Source organism: Oncorhynchus keta, chromosome 12 (assembly GCF_023373465.1).
Source record: "Oncorhynchus keta strain PuntledgeMale-10-30-2019 chromosome 12, Oket_V2, whole genome shotgun sequence".
Taxonomy (NCBI): domain Eukaryota; kingdom Metazoa; phylum Chordata; class Actinopteri; order Salmoniformes; family Salmonidae; genus Oncorhynchus; species Oncorhynchus keta.
This window is the reverse complement of record NC_068432.1, coordinates 40,540,900-40,562,788: the sequence shown is the minus strand read 5'-3', so window position 1 is coordinate 40,562,788 and position 21,889 is coordinate 40,540,900. Positions and strand designations below refer to the sequence as shown.

General features: G+C 45.2%; 1 protein-coding gene across 1 annotated transcript in view; it reads left to right on the top strand.

The window, feature by feature from the left end:
• Positions 1-5,007, top strand: part of LOC118376507 (soluble lamin-associated protein of 75 kDa-like) — a 59,869-nt gene extending 54,862 nt beyond the window's left edge. The window contains exon 13 of the mRNA XM_052458319.1: positions 1-5,007. This exon is cut by the window's left edge and continues 99 nt beyond it. Within this exon, the coding sequence (XP_052314279.1) occupies positions 1-714 (714 nt within the window). The 3' untranslated portion in view covers positions 715-5,007.
• Positions 5,008-21,889: the final 16,882 nt, after the last annotated feature.

The following is a 21,889-nucleotide window of genomic DNA, read 5'->3' as shown; positions in this document are numbered from 1 at the left end:
GCTACAGAGAAGTCCCTTCCGCCTGCAGAGCCAGCCCCAGCAGAGCCCTCCCTCTCTGGGGAGGTGATTGAGGAGGCAGGCGAGGCCGCAGCTACACCCAAGGAAGGAGAGGAGGTAGAGGGAGAAAAGGAGGGGGCGGAGAAAGCAGTGAAGGAAGAGGAGAAATCCGTGGAGGCGGCCATCACAGTGGACAGCAGTAGCCAGGAAACAGTGGTCCAGATAGGGGTAGCAGACCTGTCCTACCAGCCTCCGGAAGAAGGAGAGAACCAGCCTCTCAAAAAGGAGGAGGCAAAAGAAGAGGTCAAAGGGGACGAAAAGAAAGAGGTAGAAGAGATGGAGAATGTTACAACCACAGAGGATGAGAAAGAGGAGGGAGAGAGTGAGAGCTCAGACGAGGGTGGCGACGGTAAGGTCCTTTGGAGGAGAGGCAGTGGCCACGCGGCGGTGCCTAAACATAAATCTAAGAGACTGAGCAGAGTGGTCATGGAGCCCGAGGAGCAGGGCACAGAGCAGCCGGAGGTCACGGAGGAAGAGGAGGAAGAGGAAGCTAGAACGACAGAGGAGGAAGAGGGGGCTGTAAAGAAGAGCTTGGCTGAGGAAGAGGTGGAGGAAGAGGAGCATCCACCAGTGATTGACCAGAGAGCATTGAGGAGGAAGAGCCGACAGGTCCAGACTCCAAAGAAAGCCAAAGGGAAACGACGCAGCAAGATCTAAACACAGCAGACGTTGCATATATAAAAACGCACACAAAACACATATTTAGAGGTGTGCAGTAAGGGATGTTTTCTACCTGGTTTTAGGGTTTGTAAGGCATCTAAAGTTAACATGTATTATCTCTGTATAATGTTTAGATTTTGACTTTAGGTAGTTTTATGAAAGGTTTAAGTACATGAATACTCGATACTCTGTTGCAATAAGTCAATGTGAAGTATTTTTAAGGTTTAGAATTGATTTTATTCTTGTTTTTATTGCCTTGCTCTTTCGGTACTGACTGAGATTGAGTTTCACAGGCCTGATGTGGTAGTTTGAAGATGATTTTCATTCTTTAGCTCAGTAAAAAAAAATCCAACAGCCTCGTCCTACACTGAGTCTGTGGTTGTTACATTTATACTATTTACAGTATTTAAATAGTTTGGGTTGAAATGCACCTTCTTAGTTTGGAGATGTTGGAGGAGTTATTTGATAAAAACAGTCATTGAAGTTCTGTTCCAATGAAAGCCAGTCGACCCAGTTGCTCTTGAAGACCAGGTTTTCCTACACCCCCTGTTTTATTACCAGTCACTTGTATTAAGGAATGAAATGTTCTAAAAATACCTGGGGTTTTCTCCATGTTGTCTGATCTCTTCAGATGTGCTGAAATACTTTTTTATTTAGGAAAAAGCTGTGAATGAACGTCAATTCTAATATGTAAGTTGCACGGCACAGACGCACACATGCACATTGATATATAAACATGTATACACACAAATATAGTACTTTGTGAATATACCCAGTAACTAAAATTAGAATAGGAAAAATATATTTGGTTATTATTGTTCTTGCCCAAGTATAATTCAAGATTATAATTTAAACTTTATCTTATATCTAATAGCATGTTTAATTGCAAGTGTGTTGATTTTAAGGGTAAAATATGTATATTACAGTAAGTAGATGATAGCAGAATTGAAGTGAATGTGACTCTATATACCAGTGATATTTTTGTTATATACACTGTTGTATAATGGCACAACATTCACTGTTTAGAAACATAAATTTGCTACACAAGTTGAGCTATTTCTGCGTGAATTTGATGCTGTCATTGACCGTGTCGCTTCACTGGTAAAGGTACGTTGAGGCAAAGATAAAGCAGAATCTGTCAATGGGCTGTTTATGTTCCATGGCTATGGGTTAATATAGTGCTCAAAAAAATAAAGGGAACACTAAAATAACACATCCTAGATCTGAATGTAGTGACAACAAAATCACACATTATCAATGGAAATCGAATTTATCAAGGTCTGGATTTGGATGTCAGAATGAGGCTCAGTAGTGTGTGTGGCCTCCATGTGCCTGTATGACCTCCCTACAACGCCTGGGCATGCTCCTGATGAGGTGGCGGATGTTCTCCTGAGGGATCTCCTCCCAGACTTGGACTAAAGCATCCGCCAACTCCTGGACAGTCTGTGGTTCAACGTGGCGTTGGTGGATGGAGCGAGACATGTCCCAGATGTGCTCAATTGGACTCAGGTCTGGGGAACGGGCGGGCCAGTCCATAGCATCAATGCCTTCCTCTTGTAGGAACTGCTGACACACTCCAGCCACATGAGGTCTAGCATTGTCTTGCATTAGGAGGAACCCAGGGCCAACCGCACCAGCATATGATCTCACAAGGGGTCTGAGGAACTAATCTCGGTACCTAATGGCAGTCAGGCTACCTCTGGCGAGCACATGGAGGGCTGTGCGGCCCCCCAAAGAAATTCCACCCCACGCCATGATTGACCCACCGCCAAACCGGTCATGCTGGAGGATGTTGCAGGCAGCAGAACGTTCTCCTACGGCGTCTCCAGACTGTGTCACGTCTGTCACATGTGCTCAGTGTGAACCTGCTTTAATCTGTGAAGAGCACAGGGCGCCAGTGGCGAATTTGCCACTCTTGGTGTTCTCTGGCAAATGCCAAACGTCCTGCATGGTGTTGGGCTGTAGGCACAACCCCCACCTGTGGACGTCAGGCCCTCATACCACCCTCATGGAGTCTGTTTCTGACCGTTTGAGCAGACACATGCACATTTGTGGCCTGCTGGAGGTCATTTTGCAGGGCTCTGGCAGTGCTCCTCCTTGCACAAAGGCGGAGGTAGCGGTCCTGCTGCTGGGTTATTGCCCTCCTACGGCCTCCTCCACGTCTCCTGATGTACTGGCCTGTCTCCTGGTAGCGCCTCCATGCTCTGGACACTACGCTGACAGACACAGCAAACCTTCTTGCCACAGCTCGCATTGATGTGCCATCCTGGATGAGCTGCACTACCTGAGCCACTTGTGTGGGTTGTAGACTCCGTCTCATGCTACCACTAGAGTGAAAGCACCGCTAGCATTCAAAAGTGACCAAAACATCAGCCATGAAGCATAGGACCTGAGAAGTGGTCTGTAGTCACCACCTGCAAAACCACTCCTTTATTGGGGGGTGTCTTGCTAATTGCCTATAATTTCCACCTGTTGTCTATTCCATTTGCACAGCAGCATGTGAAATGTATTGTCAATCAGTGTTGCTTCCTAAGTGGCCAGTTTGATTTCACAGAAGTGTGATTGACTTGGAGTTACATTGTGTTGTTTAAGTGTTCCCTTAATTTTTTTTTAACAGTGTATATAGACCCTACACCTGGGTCATATTCACTAAGCACCAAACAAAAGAAGGTTTTAGGCAAAGTGTTTCTCTATTAGTATGACTGCTGTTTGTTAGCTATAGCTGTGTCCAGGCTGGTCATGTAAAAGCTACATCGTAAAACACCTGGTGGTTCTCAATAGTCTACAGGTGTTTTGTCTCCTTTAGCTCTCCTTCACCTGCACTGATCTGAAAACAACTAGAGATAAGTGGGGATTTTCCACTTCCAGATCAGTGAAGGAGACGAGGAGAGGATGCCACTGTATGCACCCCATTTGTTGATTGTGGACAATCAGTTTCAACCACCACTACACTTGTGGGTTGATTCCTTTACGTGTGTTGCTATCATCCACCTGTTAATACTCTGACCCCGGTCCCCCAAAATGTGAATAAAGGCTTAGTTTTAACTTGGATGTACGGAATGTTACACAGCCATGTTAGTTCTGGTTGTTTTCAGTTTGAATGTGTCCTGGATATAAAGGAACAGCGGAGGGAGCCAGAGGAGGAGTCATTGAGCTGCATTTAGTTTAGCATGGCCTCTACTAGCGTTTTCACATTCAGGTTGATTATAGAAGTCACCTCTTGGTGGTGCTCATATTCTGCCTTGGCTGCTGTGGTTCCCACTGTCTTCTGTGTCTAGGGTGGTTTCATCCAGACTTCCTAGATATCTACAGGCTTACCCCAGGGCTGTGTTCAGTGGCGTCCGATGTTACAGAAGGTTAAGATGGAAAGAGATTCTGTTAGCTGAGCACAAGACAATCCTGTCTGCAATGTTCAGAACGTGGCACCTTCCTGAACGTACCCTACTACTCTAAATCTTATTGACCTCATTCACAACCAAGAGCCAGAATATTGCAGGCTTTAGTGTGTCTGTTCCAAATGGCAAATTATTCCCTATATAGTCCACTATAACCTTTTATTTAACTATGCAAGTCAGTTAAAAACAAATCTTATTTAGAATGACGGCCTACCCCGGCCTTACCCTAACGACACTGGGCCAATTGTGCACCGCCATATGTCACTCCCAATCACAGCTGGTTGTAATACAGCCTGGAATCGAACCAGGGTCTATAGTGATGCCTCTTGCACTGATATGCAGCTCCTTAGACCGCTGCGCCAATAAAATAAATAAATGGTGCACTATAAAGGGAACTGGGTGCCATGTAGGATACACTTACGTTTGTTCTGTTGAATGTTTTCAGTGATCAGTTTGTGGTTGGAGAGATGAACAGTTTGTGTTGACACCAATGCAAGACATCTGCTATGGGAGTGGTTTCATTTCAGGGACTGATTCGCTTTCAAATCAATCAATTCAGGAGAAGAATCTAGATGAAATTAAATGAATTGAGTGTTTACTTTCCTATGATTTCAAAAGAAAGAAAAATGTGTGCCTTTTTATTTAATGATCCCTGCCTGTGTTAGGGACCTTGTTTTCCGTGTTGAACTTGAACTAATAAGTAGAATTTCAAATCACCTGAATTCACTGAGTTATAGTAGATTTAAACTAATTCCTGCATCTTGTGATGTTACTGGACATTTACTATTGGTTCGTCAGCTGTTTTAATATGAACTACTGTTTATCTTAATATATCTTACTGAACGTCTTTCAGCCTATGAATTCCTTGTAGTTAATAAACTATTTTTTTCTGGAATTACACTTTGTATTTATTTGGTGTCTAGCAGCCTGAGAGGACTGACAGTAAACCCTCAGCTTACCTTTCTCCTGCCTTTTTAAAATCCTATTTTATTAGATCATTGGGATAGAATTAACAGAACAGAGTCAAATGTGTGTTTGTTGTTTGACTCCATCCCATTAATTCCATCTCAGCCTTTACACTGAGCCCATCCTCCTATAGCTCCTCCCACCACCGGCCATTGATTTGGTTATATCTGTATATCACGTGAACCTTGTAGAAAGGCACGTGCTCCAGATCTGCCTTGTGCTTCCGTCGCTACAGGGACATCTCTCTAGGTGATCTCAACTCTGTTGCCTCTCCACACAGCCTGTCATATTCCCCACTGGAGCACAGCCTTCTATCTGTCTGTGTGTGCTTGCCGTCAGATAAGCCCAGCAGAGCCTTATCGTCAGCTGTCTAGAGTGCAGCAACGAGAGGGGTGTGTGTGTGTGTGTGTGTGTGTGTGCGAGCCAGGCAGGCTGCAGGTCTTTTATGTAGCCGTTTGTCCTGTTTATGTGTTCCTGCCTCTCCTCTACCCCTCTTCCCCCTCTCCCTCTCTCCATTGATGGTGTGACGTGTATAATTGATGGCCCCATATTGCTGTGGTGTAGCTGGTTTAATGGGGCTTGACACAGAAAGGGAAAGCTGCATGGGACTTAACCCTTTCACCTACCTCTCTATACACACACACACCCAGGCACCCATGATGGTAGTAACATCAATGTGTTAATTACTCACACTATTATCAGTGGACAGAAAAATAGAATATATTAGCTGTGTGATTCAACCACTGAAGTCCCCACTCTTCTGACTCGAAGGGAACACCAATAGTTTTAGCAAGCCAGCGTTAGCTATTGCCCACTGTTTTGCTCGACTGAGTCGAAGTGTCTGACAAAGGTAAGTGACTAGCAGTGTTTCCCAACCAGCTGTGATGGTCTCAGCTGTAGTGCATGCTCTGACCAGAAGGGGCCAGCATGGTTCCAAGGTCCCACATCACAGCCCAGTGGTTAGTTAGCTTGGCTTCCCTCGGGCATCCACTCTGGCATTCAATGTGCTTATTTTATTTTGTGTGGATTTCTCTGGCCTAGGAGACAATATCAATGGATAGGAAGGGTTATCCCACACCTCACGTGCGCGCACACACACACAAGTGCATGCATCATTAATCAATTGAGGCAATACAATTATGTCATTGTGTGAGACAAGAAAACAGAGCATTGGAGAATGAGCGAGTCAACTGTAGGATCATTGTCTGTGAGCACACACTCTCTCTTTCTCTCCTAACTTTTCCCAGGTGACAGAGACCAGGGAGAGGCACTATTTTAAGAGCTGATATCACACCACTCCTGTTTTTTTTCCTCTTGTCTCTTTCTGTGTGAGAGTTTTGGGGGGATGGGGGTGGATGTGAGGTTGGTGGAAAGATATTTTTTTTGCCTTCTCTCTACCATCCTCACTTGCGCTCTCCCTCTTCCTGGTACTGTTCTCTCACTCCACCTTGCTGTTTATTCTTTGTCCACATCTTCTCTGTAGGTCTATTGCCCATTTCTCTCTCGCTGTCTGCTCTCTCTCTCTCTCCCTCTCTCCTTCCCCTCTCTAACGCCCTCCTTGCCAGGCAGCCAGTAGATTGGCTGTTTCCTGCACGCCCCAGTAGAGCTCTTATCTGCGCGTGAGTGCTGATTGTTGCGCCGTCTCTCATTGTGACTGGCAGTTCAAGCTGGCACGCTGAAATGGCTGATTTGGTCAATGTTTGTCTGCAGGACCTTATCTCCAAACCTTACATTAACTGTCTTGACAGTGTGTGCAGGCAGTCTCTCTCCATCTCCTGACCTCCTCTCCTTCCTACACCCCCACCCACCTCCTTGTCTCTATCTTCATTTTTCCTCTTTTTTTCCCTCTCTCTCTCTTTCCTACCCTCTCTGGCCCGCTCTCATCCAAACCCATCCCTCATCCTCCTCTCTGTTCTTTCTCTGACCCTACAGAACGTCTTCGCCTCTACCCCACGCCCCAATATCTAAACAGGGATGCATACATGCTCTGAGAGAATGCTTTATAGAGTCTGTAGACTTACTGATAACTATCAATGATTTATGGGTAATATAGTAATGAATAAACTAATGCTAATCCGAAAGCCTTGGGCTAATGCGGTACTGAGCCTCGAATAACCCTTGTGTGATTTTGGGTTGACTCATTCTGTATCCTAGTCAGCGAAAATTGGAGCTCATTTGCAGCTTTCGATCGGTGAGTGTGGATACATGGCGGCTGGTAAACACGCCATTTTAGACATGATTTATTTATTCTGTTTATTAGCAGGAAGCTGTTGGTTCCGTCTGCTGTCGGCAGCTGTGATGTAAACAGAGTTCATATGTATTGAGACCCCTGCTGCGTGGTGGGCTGTCAGGTTGCACACAGAGACCTCAATGAAGGTTTATTAACGTTTTATTGTGGATTACTCTTTGTGTGGAAGGTAAAATAGTGAGTAGAATTGAATCATCTGCCAATTAAAATATATTTCAAAAGATTGTGTGTGTGTGTGTGTGTGCACGTCCATGTTTGCTCCATGTTTCTCTTCAATTACCTGAATCATCAATTCACCTTTTTTCAGAAAACATGCCTCGTGTGGGCTTTAATGACTTTCAGCTACACACAGACACACACATACATCCACATACACACTTTCAGTTATGTTTCTTTAATTACTACACCTGCAGTAGAGGGTAAACTTGTGGACCCTTTAAATTCCTTGGTTTCATGGTTCATTTCTATAATCCACTTCTTTATGACACACAAATGAACTACCACTAAAGTGTTCTGTCAGGATCTTATCCTCTTGCAGAATGCAGTGTCCGGTTTCATGGGCTCCAAACCAATTGTGCTATTGTTTTTTATCGCATTATTTGTAACTTATTTTATACATAATGTTTCTCCCACCATCTCTTATGACTGAATAGAGTGTCTGGATATCAGAACAGCGATTACTCACCTCATACTGGATAAAGATTTTTTTCTTTAACAAGTCTGACGTGAAGGATTTACTTCAGACACCCGACGAGGCTCAAATCCTCGTCATTCACGTGAAGAAGAGATGGAGATATAGGGGTTGTAGGTCGGGTGCGTTGTAAGAATCCGACGGTGAGTGGGTAACACGCCTCTACCTTCCATCCTATTAGCCAACGTACAATCACTGGATAATAAACTGGATGAGCTGCGAACAAGACTATCCTACCAACAACATTAACTGTAATATCTTATGTTTCACCGAGTCGTGGATGAATGACGACATGGATAACATAGAGCTGGTTGGGTTTTCAGTGCGTCAGCAAGATAGAACAGCTGCCTCTAGTAAGTGGTGGTCTGTGTCTATTTGTCAATAACAGCTGGTGCACGGAATCTAATATTAAGGACGTCTCAAGGTTTTGATTGCCTGAGTATCTCATGATAAGCTGTAGACCACAGTATTTACCAAGAGAGCTCTCATATTTTGTAGCTGTCTATTTACCACCACAAACCGATGCTGGCACTAAGACCGCACTCAATGAGTTGTATAAGGCCATAAGCAAACAAGAAAATGTTCACCCAGAGACAGTGCTCCTAATGGCCGGGGACTTTAATGCAGGGAGACTGTTTTTACCTAATTTCTACATTACATGAGCGACCAGAGAGAATATAAAAACTCTAGACCACCTTTACTCCACACACAGAGACACGTACAAAGCTCTCCCTCGCCCTCCTTTTGGAAAATCTGACCATAATTATATCCTCCTGATTCCTGCGTACAAGCAAAAACTAAAGCTTCAAGTACCAGTGACTTGCTCAATACCGATGTGGTCCGTTATTGTTATTTTAATGTTGCTCTTTAATTATGTTTTTTTTGTATTTTTTTAAACTTACGTTTATTTTAGTAAATACTTTCTTAACTTGTTTTTCTTAACTGCATTGTTGGTTAGGGGCTTGTAAGTAAGCATTTCACTGTAAGGTGTGTTCGGTGTATGTGACAATTTGATTACAGTACATGCAGAGAGTTATGTTCCTGTTCTGAGCTCCTGTCAGTGTGTATTACAGTACATGAAGAGGGTTATATGTCAGCACACTGTGTGTGTCGGCTCTGTGCTCTACACATGGGGCAGCTCTGCTCACCCATTGTCTGGACTCATGTCCCTACACACACACACACACACACACACACACACACACACACACACTGCTTGCTGGAGATATGCCAACAGAGCTCCCCATTGTGCCCACTCAGAATAGGACAGAGGGGACATATACATACAAGCCTGCCAGCCTGTCAGTCAAACCAGGATGATCTACCAGATAGACATGCAGAATCACACCCAACACAGAGCCTCTACTTTGGGAATCAATATGCAGTATCTTTTGATTATTTCATAAAACTTGTTTTCAGCATTTCACCTAAAAACTACATTTTTTAAAGACAAACAGATCAGATAACTATTTTCCTCACAATCACAGAATAATAAACAGAAACTGTTGTGTTGGTCGACCCCTCAGCCTCCTTCCATGCTGCATCACTCTGGGGTGGTAATGTAGTACTAAGACCCATGCTGCATCACTCTGGGGTGGTACTGTAGTACTAAGACCCATGCTGCATCACTCTGGGGTGGTACTGTAGTACTAAGACCCATGCTACATCACTCTGGGGTGGTACTGTAGTACTAAGACCCATGCTGCATCACTCTGGGGTGGTACTGTAGTACTAAGACCCATGTTACATCACTCTGGGGTGGTACTGTAGTACTAAGACCCATGTTACATCACTCTGGAGTGGTACTGTAGTACTAAGACCCATGCTACATCCCTCTGGGGTAACAGGTGGTACTAAGACCCATGCTACATCACTCTGGGGTGGTACTATAGTACTAAGACCCATGTTACATCACTCTGGGGTGGTACTGTAGCACTAAGACCCATGCTACATCACTCTGGGGTGGTACTATAGTACTAAGACCCATGTTACATCACTCTGGGGTGGTACTGTAGCACTAAGACCCATGCTACATCACTCTGGGGTGGTACTGTAGTACTAAGCCCCATGCTACATCACTCTGGGGTGGTACTGTAGTACTAAGACCCATGCTACATCACTCTGGGGTGGTACTGTAGTACTAAGACCCATGCTGCATCACTCTGGGGTGGTACTGTAGTACTAAGACCCATGTTACATCACTCTGGGGTGGTACTGTAGTACTAAGACCCATGTTACATCACTCTGGGGTGGTACTGTAGCACTAAGACCCATGCTACATCACTCTGGGGTGGTACTGTAGTACTAAGACCCATGCTGCATCACTCTGGGGTGGTACTGTAGTACTAAGACCCATGTTACATCCCTCTGGGGTAACAGGTGGTACTAAGACCCATGCTACATCACTCTGGGGTGGTACTGTAGTACTAAGACCCATGTTACATCACTCTGGGGTGGTACTGTAGTACTAAGACCCATGTTACATCCCTCTGGGGTAACAGGTGGTACTAAGACCCATGCTACATCACTCTGGGGTGGTACTGTAGTACTAAGACCCATGTTACATCACTCTGGGGTGGTAGTGTAGTACCTAGACCCATGCTACATCACTCTGGGGTGGTACTGTAGTACTAAGACCCATGCTACATCACTCTGGGGTGGTACTGTAGTACTAAGACCCATGCTACATCACTCTGGGGTGGAACTGTAGCACTAAGACCCATGCTACATCACTCTGGGGTGGTACTGTAGTACTAAGACCCATGCTACATCACTCTGGGGTGGTACTGTAGCACTAAGACCCATGCTACATCACTCTGGGGTGGTACTGTAGTACTAAGACCCATGCTACATCACTCTGGGGTGGTACTGTAGTACTAAGACCCATGCTACATCCCTCTGGGGTGGTACTGTAGCACTAAGACCCATGCTACATCACTCTGGGGTGGTACTGTAGTACTAAGCCCCATGCTACATCACTCTGGGGTGGTACTGTAGTACTAAGACCCATGCTACATCACTCTGGGGTGGTACTGTAGTACTAAGACCCATGCTGCATCACTCTGGGGTGGTACTGTAGTACTAAGACCCATGTTACATCACTCTGGGGTGGTACTGTAGTACTAAGACCCATGTTACATCACTCTGGGGTGGTACTGTAGCACTAAGACCCATGCTACATCACTCTGGGGTGGTACTGTAGTACTAAGACCCATGCTGCATCACTCTGGGGTGGTACTGTAGTACTAAGACCCATGTTACATCCCTCTGGGGTAACAGGTGGTACTAAGACCCATGCTACATCACTCTGGGGTGGTACTGTAGTACTAAGACCCATGTTACATCACTCTGGGGTGGTACTGTAGTACTAAGACCCATGTTACATCACTCTGGGGTGGTACTGTAGTACTAAGACCCATGTTACATCACTCTGGGGTGGTACTGTAGTACTAAGACCCATGCTGCATCACTCTGGGGTGGTACTGTAGTACTAAGACCCATGTTACATCCCTCTGGGGTAACAGGTGGTACTAAGACCCATGCTACATCACTCTGGGGTGGTACTGTAGTACTAAGACCCATGTTACATCACTCTGGGGTGGTACTGTAGTACTAAGACCCATGTTACATCCCTCTGGGGTAACAGGTGGTACTAAGACCCATGCTACATCACTCTGGGGTGGTACTGTAGTACTAAGACCCATGTTACATCACTCTGGGGTGGTAGTGTAGTACCTAGACCCATGCTACATCACTCTGGGGTGGTACTGTAGTACTAAGACCCATGCTACATCACTCTGGGGTGGTACTGTAGTACTAAGACCCATGCTACATCACTCTGGGGTGGAACTGTAGCACTAAGACCCATGCTACATCACTCTGGGGTGGTACTGTAGTACTAAGACCCATGCTACATCACTCTGGGGTGGTACTGTAGCACTAAGACCCATGCTACATCACTCTGGGGTGGTACTGTAGTACTAAGACCCATGCTACATCACTCTGGGGAAGTACTGTAGTACTAAGACCCATGTTACATCCCTCTGGGGTAACAGGTGGTACTAAGACCCATGCTACATCACTCTGGGGTGGTACTGTAGTACTAAGACCCATGCTACATCACTCTGGGGTGGAACTGTAGCACTAAGACCCATGCTACATCACTCTGGGGTGGTACTGTAGTACTAAGACCCATGCTACATCACTCTGGGGTGGAACTGTAGCACTAAGACCCATGCTACATCACTCTGGGGTGGTACTGTAGTACTAAGACCCATGCTACATCACTCTGGGGTGGTACTGTAGTACTAAGACCCATGCTACATCACTCTGGGGTGGTACTGTAGTACTAAGACCCATGCTACATCACTCTGGGGTGGTACTGTAGTACTAAGACCCATGCTGAATCACTCTGGGGTGGTACTGTAGTACTAAGACCCATGCTACATCACTCTGGGGTGGTACTGTAGTACTAAGACCCATGTTACATCCCTCTGGGGTAACAGGTGGTACTAAGACCCATGCTACATCACTCTGGGGTGGTACTGTAGTACTAAGACCCATGTTACATCACTCTGGGGTGGTACTGTAGTACTAAGACCCATGTTACATCCCTCTGGGGTAACAGGTGGTACTAAGACCCATGCTACATCACTCTGGGGTGGTACTGTAGTACTAAGACCCATGTTACATCACTCTGGGGTGGTACTGTAGTACTAAGACCCATGCTACATCACTCTGGGGTGGTACTGTAGCACTAAGACCCATGCTACATCACTCTGGGGTGGTACTGTAGTACTAAGACCCATGCTACATCACTCTGGGGTGGTACTGTAGCACTAAGACCCATGCTACATCCATCTGGGGTGGTACTGTAGTACTAAGACCCATGCTGCATCAATGGCATGCTATTCTCTATATAGCACACTACTTTGGCTCAGATCCTATGGTGTTGTAGGGGTGCCATTATAATCTACACTGGATTGGTGAAAAGTGTTGTTTTACAGGTCAGCTGTAGTAGTACAGTGCCTTTGGATTAAGTGCCTTGCTTAAGGGCACATATATAGATTTGTCACTTTGTCAGCTCAGGTATTTGAACCCGCAACCTCTCAATTACTGGCCCAACACTCTAACCACTAGGCTACCTGCCACCCTAAATTTCAGACTCAGCCCCAGACCACAAGCCTCAGATACAGGTTCTACAATCTACACTCTGTGTGGATACTGTATAGCCCATAGACTCAGACTGTTTGCACATTCCTGCTGACTTATTTCACATAACAGTCTAATTTGTATTTAGTATTTTATTAGGATCCCTAATTATCCTCTGCCAAGGCAGCAGCAGCTACTCTTCCCGGGTTCCAAACATGAAACAAAACATAGCTAAAGTAATATACAGAATGTTATAACATTATGTGATATATATACAAAACATTAGGAACACCTGCTATTTCCATGACACAGACTGACCAGGTGAATCCAGGTGAAAGCTATGATCCCTTATTGATGTCACCTGTTAAATCCACTTCAATCAGTGTAGATGAAGGGGAGGAGACAGGTTAAAGAAGGTTTCTTAAGCCTTGAGACAATTGAGACATGGATTGTGTATGTGTGCCATTCAGAGGGTGAATGGGCAAGACAAAATATTGAAGTGCCTTTGAATGGGGTTGGCACCTTGTAAAGTCCATGCCCCAACAAATGGAGGCAATTCTGAAGGGAAAAAACGGTGAAACTCAATATTAGTTAGGTGTTCCTAATGTTTTGTATACTCAGTTTTCATATTCCTACATAACACTTCATAATACTACATCTCCTGCCTCTCCATCACACTTCAGAAACAGCAAATTGCCCCTGCCTTATGAGCTGTTCCAGCTTGCACAGGCCAAGGTTCGTGCAAGGCCACTTATCTACAAAATACATCAAATATCTGTGTCTCTTTACAGTCCCTGTTGTACCATAAGGTGTTATTTTATCTGTTCTTTTATCTGTTTTATTGCTATCTTGAGAAACCTTGGCTGGCAGAGAGTTCCATGTACTCATGGCTTTAATTGATACTGTGCATTTCCCAGCCTCTGTTCTGGACCTGGGGACTGTGACGAGACTTCTGATTGCATGTCTTGTGTGGTACTGATGAATGTCCGAACTGTGTTGCCAACTGCTTGAACAGACAGTTTGGTACCTTCAACACATCAACACCTCTCACAAAGACCAACAGTAATGTAATCTCTCTTCAACTTTGAGGAGTGCATCTAAGTGCAATACATGATGCTTTGTTCTGGACCAACTGTTATTTACCGACAAAGTCGGAAGTTTACATGCACTTAGGTTGGAGTCATTAAAACTTGTTTTTTTAACCACTCCACAAATTTCTTGTTAACAAACTATAGTTTTGGCAAGTTGGTGCGGACATCTACTTTGTGCATGACACAAGTCATTTTTCCAACAATTGTTTACAGACAGATTATTTGGGTCAGAAGTGGATCAGAAGTTTACATACACTAAGTTGACTGTAAATTAAACAGCTTGGAAAATTCCAGAAAATGAAGTCATGGCTTTAGAAGCTTCTGATAGGCTAATTAACATAATTTGAGTCAATTGGAGCTGTACCTGTGGATGTATTTCAAGTCCTACCTTCAAACTCAGTGCCTCTTTGCTTGACATCATGGGAAAATCAAAAGAAATCAGCCAAGACCTCAGAAGAAAAATTGTAGACGTCCACAAGTCTGGTTCATCCTTGGGAGCAATTTCCAAACGCCTGAAGGTACCACGTTGATCTGTACAAACAATAGTATGCAAGTATAAACACCATGGGACCACGCAGCCGTCATACCGCTTTGGTGCGAAAAGTGCAAATCAATCCCAGAACAACAGCAAAGGACCTTGTGAAGATGCTGGAGGAAATAGGTACAGAAATATCTATATCCACAGTAAAACAAGTCCTATATCGACATAACCTGAAAGGCCACTCAGCAAGGAAGAAGCCAATGCTCCAAAACTGCCATAAAAAGCCAGACTACGGTTTGCAACTACACATGGGGACAAAGATCATACTTTTTGGACAATTGTCCTCTGGTCCGATGAAACAAAAATAGAACTGTTTGGCTATAATGACCATTGTTATGTTTAGAGGAAAAAGGGGGAGGCTTGCAAGCCGAAGAACACCATCCCAACCGTGAAGCACGGGGTGGCAGCATCATGTTGTGGGGGTGCTTTGCTGCAGGAGGGACTGGTGCACTACAGAAAATAGATGGTATCATGAAGGAGGAAAATTATATGGATATATTGAAGCAACATCTCAAGACATCAGTCAGGAAGTTAAAGCTTGGTCACAAATGGGTCTTCCAAATGGACAATGACCCCAAGCATACTTCCAAAGTTGTGGCAAAATGGCTTAAGGACAAAAAAGTCAAGGTATTGGAGTGGCCATCACAAAGCCCTGACCTCAATCTCATAAAACATTTGTGGACCGAACTGAAAAAGCGTGTGTGAGCAAGGAGGCCTACAAACCTGACTCAGTTACACCAGCTCTGTCAGGAGGAATGGGACAAAATTCTTCCAACTCAAGTTAAACCATTTCAAGGCAATGCTACCAAATGCTAACTGAGTGTATGTAAACTTCTGACCCACTGGGAATGTGATGAAAGAAATAAAAGCTGAAATAAATAATTCTGTCTACTGTTATTCTGACATTTCACATTCTTAAAATAAAGTGGTGATCCTAACTGACCTAAGACAGGGATTTTTTACTAGGATTAAATGTCAGGAATTGTGAAAAACTGAGTTGAAATGTATTTGGCTAAGGTGTATGTAAACTACCAACTTCAACTGTATGTCCCTCTTTGCCGCACATAACCACACAGCTGGGCAGAAGTGAAGGTCAGTAGTCGAGGTGCGACAAAACTAGGGCCTCTAAGACCTGTCTGGTCGACTGAGATGTCAAGAAAGCAGAGATGTCAAGAAAGCAGGACAGACCTCTTGCCATTGTAGCAATTATTGAGTCTATATGTTTTGACCATGACAGCTTGCTATCTCAGGTTACCCCCAGCAGTATAGTCTCCTCAACTTGCTCAATCGCCACATTATTCGATAATATATTCAGAGGAGGTTTAGGGTTGAGCGAGTGATTTGTCCCAAAAATGATGCTTTTCGTTTTTGAAATATTTAGCACCTGCCTATTGATAGTTACTCATTATAATGTTAAGGGTGTCAGTTATTTACTTTACTGTCGTAGTCGACGTGTATACTGTTTAGTAATCAGTATACATAGACACACAGGCTTTATACAAGGTCAGTGGAAGGTCATTAGTAAACTCAGAACACAGTAATGGCCCTAGCCGCCAGCCCTGTGGGTATTGAAAACTCCGGACACATTCCTCTATCTGCATTTCCGTATTCACAGGAAAGCCTTCCCCAGCCAGCTTGGCTTTGCTCATTATTGCTCCTATGCACAGTGTTTGCCTTCCCTCATGAAGAGCATACCAGCAAACAAAGATGGGCCACCATCCATGGTCAGAGAAGGGCAGGGCAGCTGATGCTCAAAGGACATCCTAACCCTAAGGCTTCTTAACCTCCTACAACCTAGCTCTAGCTCCCCTAGTGGACAACTACAACCTCTAGCATCCCTAGTGGATGACTACAACCTATAGCTCCCTAGTGGACAGACTACATCTCTAGCCCCCCTACTGGATGAACTACAACCTCTAGCTCCCTAGTGGGCAGACTACAACCTCTAGCATCCCTAGTGGATGACTACAACCTCTAGCTCCCCTAGTGGACGAACTACAACCTCTAGCTCCCCTAGTGGACAACTACAACCTCGAGCATCCCTAGTGGATGACTACAACCTCTAGCTCCCTAGTGGACAGACTACAACCTATAGCCCCCCTAGTGGACGAAACTACAACCTCTAGCTCCCTAGTGGACAGACTACAACCTCTAGCTCCCCTAGTGGACGAACTACAACCCCTAACTCCCCTAGTGGACAACTACAACCTCTAGCATCCTTAGTGGATGACTACAACCTCTAGCTCCCTCGTGGACAGACTACAACCTCAAGCCCCCCTAGTGGACGAACTACAACCTCTAGCTCCCTAGTGGACAGACTACAACCTCTAGCCCCCCTAGTGGACGAACTACAACCTCTAGCTCCCTAGTGGACAGACTACAACCTCTAGCGCCCCTAGTGGACGAACTACAACCTCTAGCTCCCCTAGTGGACAACTACAACCTCTAGCATCCTCAGTGGATGACTACAACCTCTAGCTCCCTAGTGGACAGACTACAACCTCTAGCGCCCCTAGTGGACGAACTACAACCTCTAGCTCCCTAGTGGACAACTACAACCTCTAGCATCCCTAGTGGATGACTACAACCTCTAGCTCCCCTAGTGGACGAACTACAACCTCTAGCTCCCCTAGTGGACAACTACAACCTCGAGCATCCCTAGTGGATGACTACAACCTCTAGCTCCCTAGTGGACAGACTACAACCTATAGCCCCCTAGTGGACGAACTAGAACCCCTAACTCCCTAGTGGACAACTACAACCTCTAGCATCCTTAGTGGATGACTACAACCTCTAGCTCCCTCGTGGACAGACTACAACCTCAAGCCCCCCTAGTGGACGAACTACAACCTCTAGCTCCCTAGTGGACAGACTACAACCTCTAGCCCCCCTAGTGGACGAACTACAACCTCTAGCTCCCTAGTGGACAGACTACAACCTCTAGCGCCCCTAGTGGACGAACTACAACCTCTAGCTCCCCTAGTGGACAACTACAACCTCTAGCATCCTCAGTGGATGACTACAACCTCTAGCTCCCTAGTGGACAGACTACAACCTCTAGCGCCCCTAGTGGACGAACTACAACCTCTAGCTCCCCTAGTGGACAGACTACAACCTCTAGCCCCCCTAGTGGACGACTACAACCTCTAGCATCCCTAGTGGATGACTACAACCTTTAGCATCCCTAGTGGATGGACTACGACCTCTAGCTCCCCTGGTGTACGGACTAACACCACTAGCTCCCCTAGTGTACGGACTATGACCACTAGCAGTCCTAGTGGATGGACCACGACCTCTAACTCCCCTAGTGGGTGGACCACGACCTCTAGCTCCCCTAGTGGATGAACTACAACCCCTAGCTCCCCTAGTGGATGGACTACAATCTCTAGCTCCCCTAGTGGATGGACTACAATCTCTAGCTCCCCAAGTGGATGGACTACAACCTCTAGCATCTCTACTGGATGGACTACAATCTCTAGCTCCCCAAGTGGATGGACTACAACCTCCAGCATCTCTACTGGATGGACTACAACCTCTAGCAGCCCAAGTGGATGGACCACGACCTCAAGCTCCCCTAGTGGATGGACTACAACCTCTAGCTCCCCTAGTGTACGGACTATGGCCACTAGCAGCCCAAATGGATGGACCACGACCTCTAGCTCCTCTAGGGGATGGACCACAACCTCTCGCTCCCCTAGTGGATGGACTACAACCTCTAGCTTCCCTAGTGGATGGACAACGACGGATGTTGACATTTTGCTCTTTTCATATGATATTTAGGCCTACATTTGGAAAATGTCATATAATCGACTTTACTGTCAACCTTATGATTGTCATATGGTTTGATTTAAGGTTATGATTAGAAAATAAAGTTAACGTACGATAAGAATCGAAAGTCCTTTTTCTTAGCTTGGGTCAGGTAAAGGGCCGGTTCAGAGTTGAAATAAGAGTGTAGAACTCTGACTTTTACTTAAATAATTTATAAATATCAATGTGAGATTTTCTGTAACAAATGCATGGCAGTGTTCTGTATTTATCTTCTAATGTAATAAAAACAAGATGATGAGCTTAAGGACAGGACGCCCATATTTGCATAAGTAAGTACACACACACACACACACACACACACACACACACACACACACACACACACACACACACACACACACACACACACACACACACACACACACACACACACACACACACACACACACACACACACACACACACAGCTTATCAACCAAAGCTCTGAGGTAAATTTGCCTTTAATTGAACTGTAGTCCCCTCTAACTAGCAGGTCCTACATGTGGGAGGTGTATGAAGCAGCAATCTGAATAATCACTCTTCCAGTGTTATTTAATAAACATGGTGTGTTCTCTGTCCTGTGATGTTCCAGTGTTAGCATGGTGTGTTCTCTGTCCTGTGATGTTCCCTTCTCTGTCCTGTGATGTTCCAGTGTTAGCATGGTGTGTTCTCTGTCCTGTGATGTTCCAGTGTTAGCATAGTGTGTTCTCTGTCCTGTGATGTTCCAGTGTTAGCATGGTGTGTTCTCTGTCCTGTGATGTTCCAGTGTTAGCATTGTGTGTTCTCTGTCCTGTGATGTTCCAGTGTTAGCATTGTGTGTTCTCTGTCCTGTGATGTTCCAGTGTTAGCATGGTGTGTTCTCTGTCCTGTGATGTTCCAGTGTTAGCATAGTGTGTTCTCTGTCCTGTGATGTTCCAGTGTTAGCATAGTGTGTTCTCTGTCCTGTGATGTTCCAGTGTTAGCATGGTGTGTTCTCTGTCCTGTGATGTTCCAGTGTTAGCATGGTGTGTTCTCTGTCCTGTGATGTTCCAGTGTTAGCATGGTGTGTCCTCTGTCCTGTGATGTTCCAGTGTTAGCATGGTGCGTTCTCTGTCCTGTGATGTTCCAGTGTTAGCATAGTGTGTTCTCTCTCCTGTGATGTTCCAGTGTTATTTAATAAACATGGTGTGTTCTCTGTCCTGTGATGTTCCAGTGTTAGCATAGTTTGTTCTCTGTCCTGTGATGTTCCAGTGTTAGCATGGTGTGTTCTCTGTCTTGTGATGTTCCCTTATTATCATGGTGTGTTCTCTGTCCTGTGATGTTCCAGTGTTAGCATAGTGTGTCCTCTGATGTTCCAGTGTTAGCATGGTGTGTTCTCTGTCCTGTGATGTTCCAGTGTTAGCATAGTGTGTTCTCTGTCCTGTGATGTTCTAGTGTTATTTAATAAACATGGTGTGTTAACTGTCCTGTGATGTTCCTGTGTTAGCATGGTGTGTTCTCTGTCCTGTGATGTTCCATTGTTAGCATGGTGTGTTCTCTGTCCGGTGATGTTCCAGTGTTAGCATGGTGTGTTCTCTGTCCTGTGATGTTCCAGTGTTAGCATAGTGTGTTCTCTCTCCTGTGATGTTCCAGTGTTAGCATAGTTTGTTCTCTGTCCTGTGATGTTCCAGTGTTAGCATAGTGTGTTCTCTGTCCTGTGATGTTCCAGTGTTAGCATGGTGTGTTCTCTGTCCTGTGATGTTCCAGTGTTAGCATAGTGTGTTCTCTGTCCTGTGATGTTCCAGTGTTAGCATAGTGTGTTCTATGTCCTGTGATGTTCCAGTGTTAGCATGGTGCGTTCTCTGTCCTGTGATGTTCCAGTGTTAGCATGGTGCGTTCTCTGTCCTGTGATGTTCCAGTGTTAGCATAGTGTGTTCTCTCTCCTGTGATGTTCCAGTGTTAGCATAGTTTGTTCTCTGTCCTGTGATGTTCCAGTGTTAGCATGGTGTGTTCTCTGTCTGGTGATGTTCCAGTGTAAGCATGGTGTGTTCTCTGTCCTGTGATGTTCCAGTGTTATTTAATAAGCATGGTGTGTTCTCTGTCCTATGATGTTCCAGTGTTATTATGGTGTGTTCTCTCTCCGGTGATGTTCCAGTGTTAGCATGGTGTGTTCTCTGTCCTGTGATGTTCCAGTGTTAGCATGGTGTGTTCTCTGTCCTGTGATGTTCCAGTGTTAGCATGGTGTGTTCTCTGTCCGGTGATGTTCCAGTGTAAGCATGGTGTGTTCTCTGTCCTGTGATGTTCCAGTGTTATTTAATAAACATGGTGTGTTCTCTGTCCTGTGATGTTCCAGTGTTAGCATGGTGTGTTCTCTGTCCGGTGATGTTCCAGTGTAAGCATGGTGTGTTCTCTGTCCTGTGATGTTCCAGTGTTATTTAATAAACATGGTGTGTTCTCTGTCCTGTGATTTTCCAGTGTTAGCATGGTGTGTTCTCTGTACTGTGATGTTCCAGTGTTAGCATGGTGTGTCCTCTGACCTGTGATGTTCCAGTGTTAGCATGGTGTGTCCTCTGTCCTTTGATATTTCAGTGTTAGCATAGTGTGTTCTCTGTCCTGTGTTGTTCCAGTGTTAGCATGGTGTGTTCTCTGTCCTGGGATGTTCCCTTATTTTCATGGTGTATTCTCTTTCCTGTGATGTTCCAGTGTTAGCATGGTGTGTTCTCTGTCCTGTGATGTTCCAGTGTTAGCATAGTGTGTTCTCTGTCCTGTGATGTTCCAGTGTTAGCATGGTGTGTTCTCTGTCCTGTGATGTTCCAGTGTTAGCATAGTGTGTCCTCTGTCCTGTGATGTTCCAGTGTTAGCATAGTGTGTTCTCTGTCCTGTGATGTTCCAGTGTTAGCATGGTGTGTTCTCTGTCCTGTGATATTTAATAATAATAATAATAATAATAATAATATATGCCATTTAGCTGACGCTTTTATCCAAAGCGACTTACAGTCATGTGTGCATACATTATACGTATGGGTGGTCCCGGGAAACGAACCCACTACCCTGGCGTTACAAGCGCCATGCTCTACCAACTGAGCCACAGAACACTGTGTTAGCAGTGTTAGCATAGTGTGTTCTCTGTCCTGTGTTGTTCCAGTGTTAGCATGGTGTGTTCTCTGTCCTGGGATGTTCCCTTATTTTCATGGTGTATTCTCTTTCCTGTGATGTTCCAGTGTTAGCATGGTGTGTTCTCTGTCCTGTGATGTTCCAGTGTTAGCATAGTGTGTTCTCTGTCCTGTGATGTTCCAGTGTTAGCATGGTGTGTTCTCTGTCCTG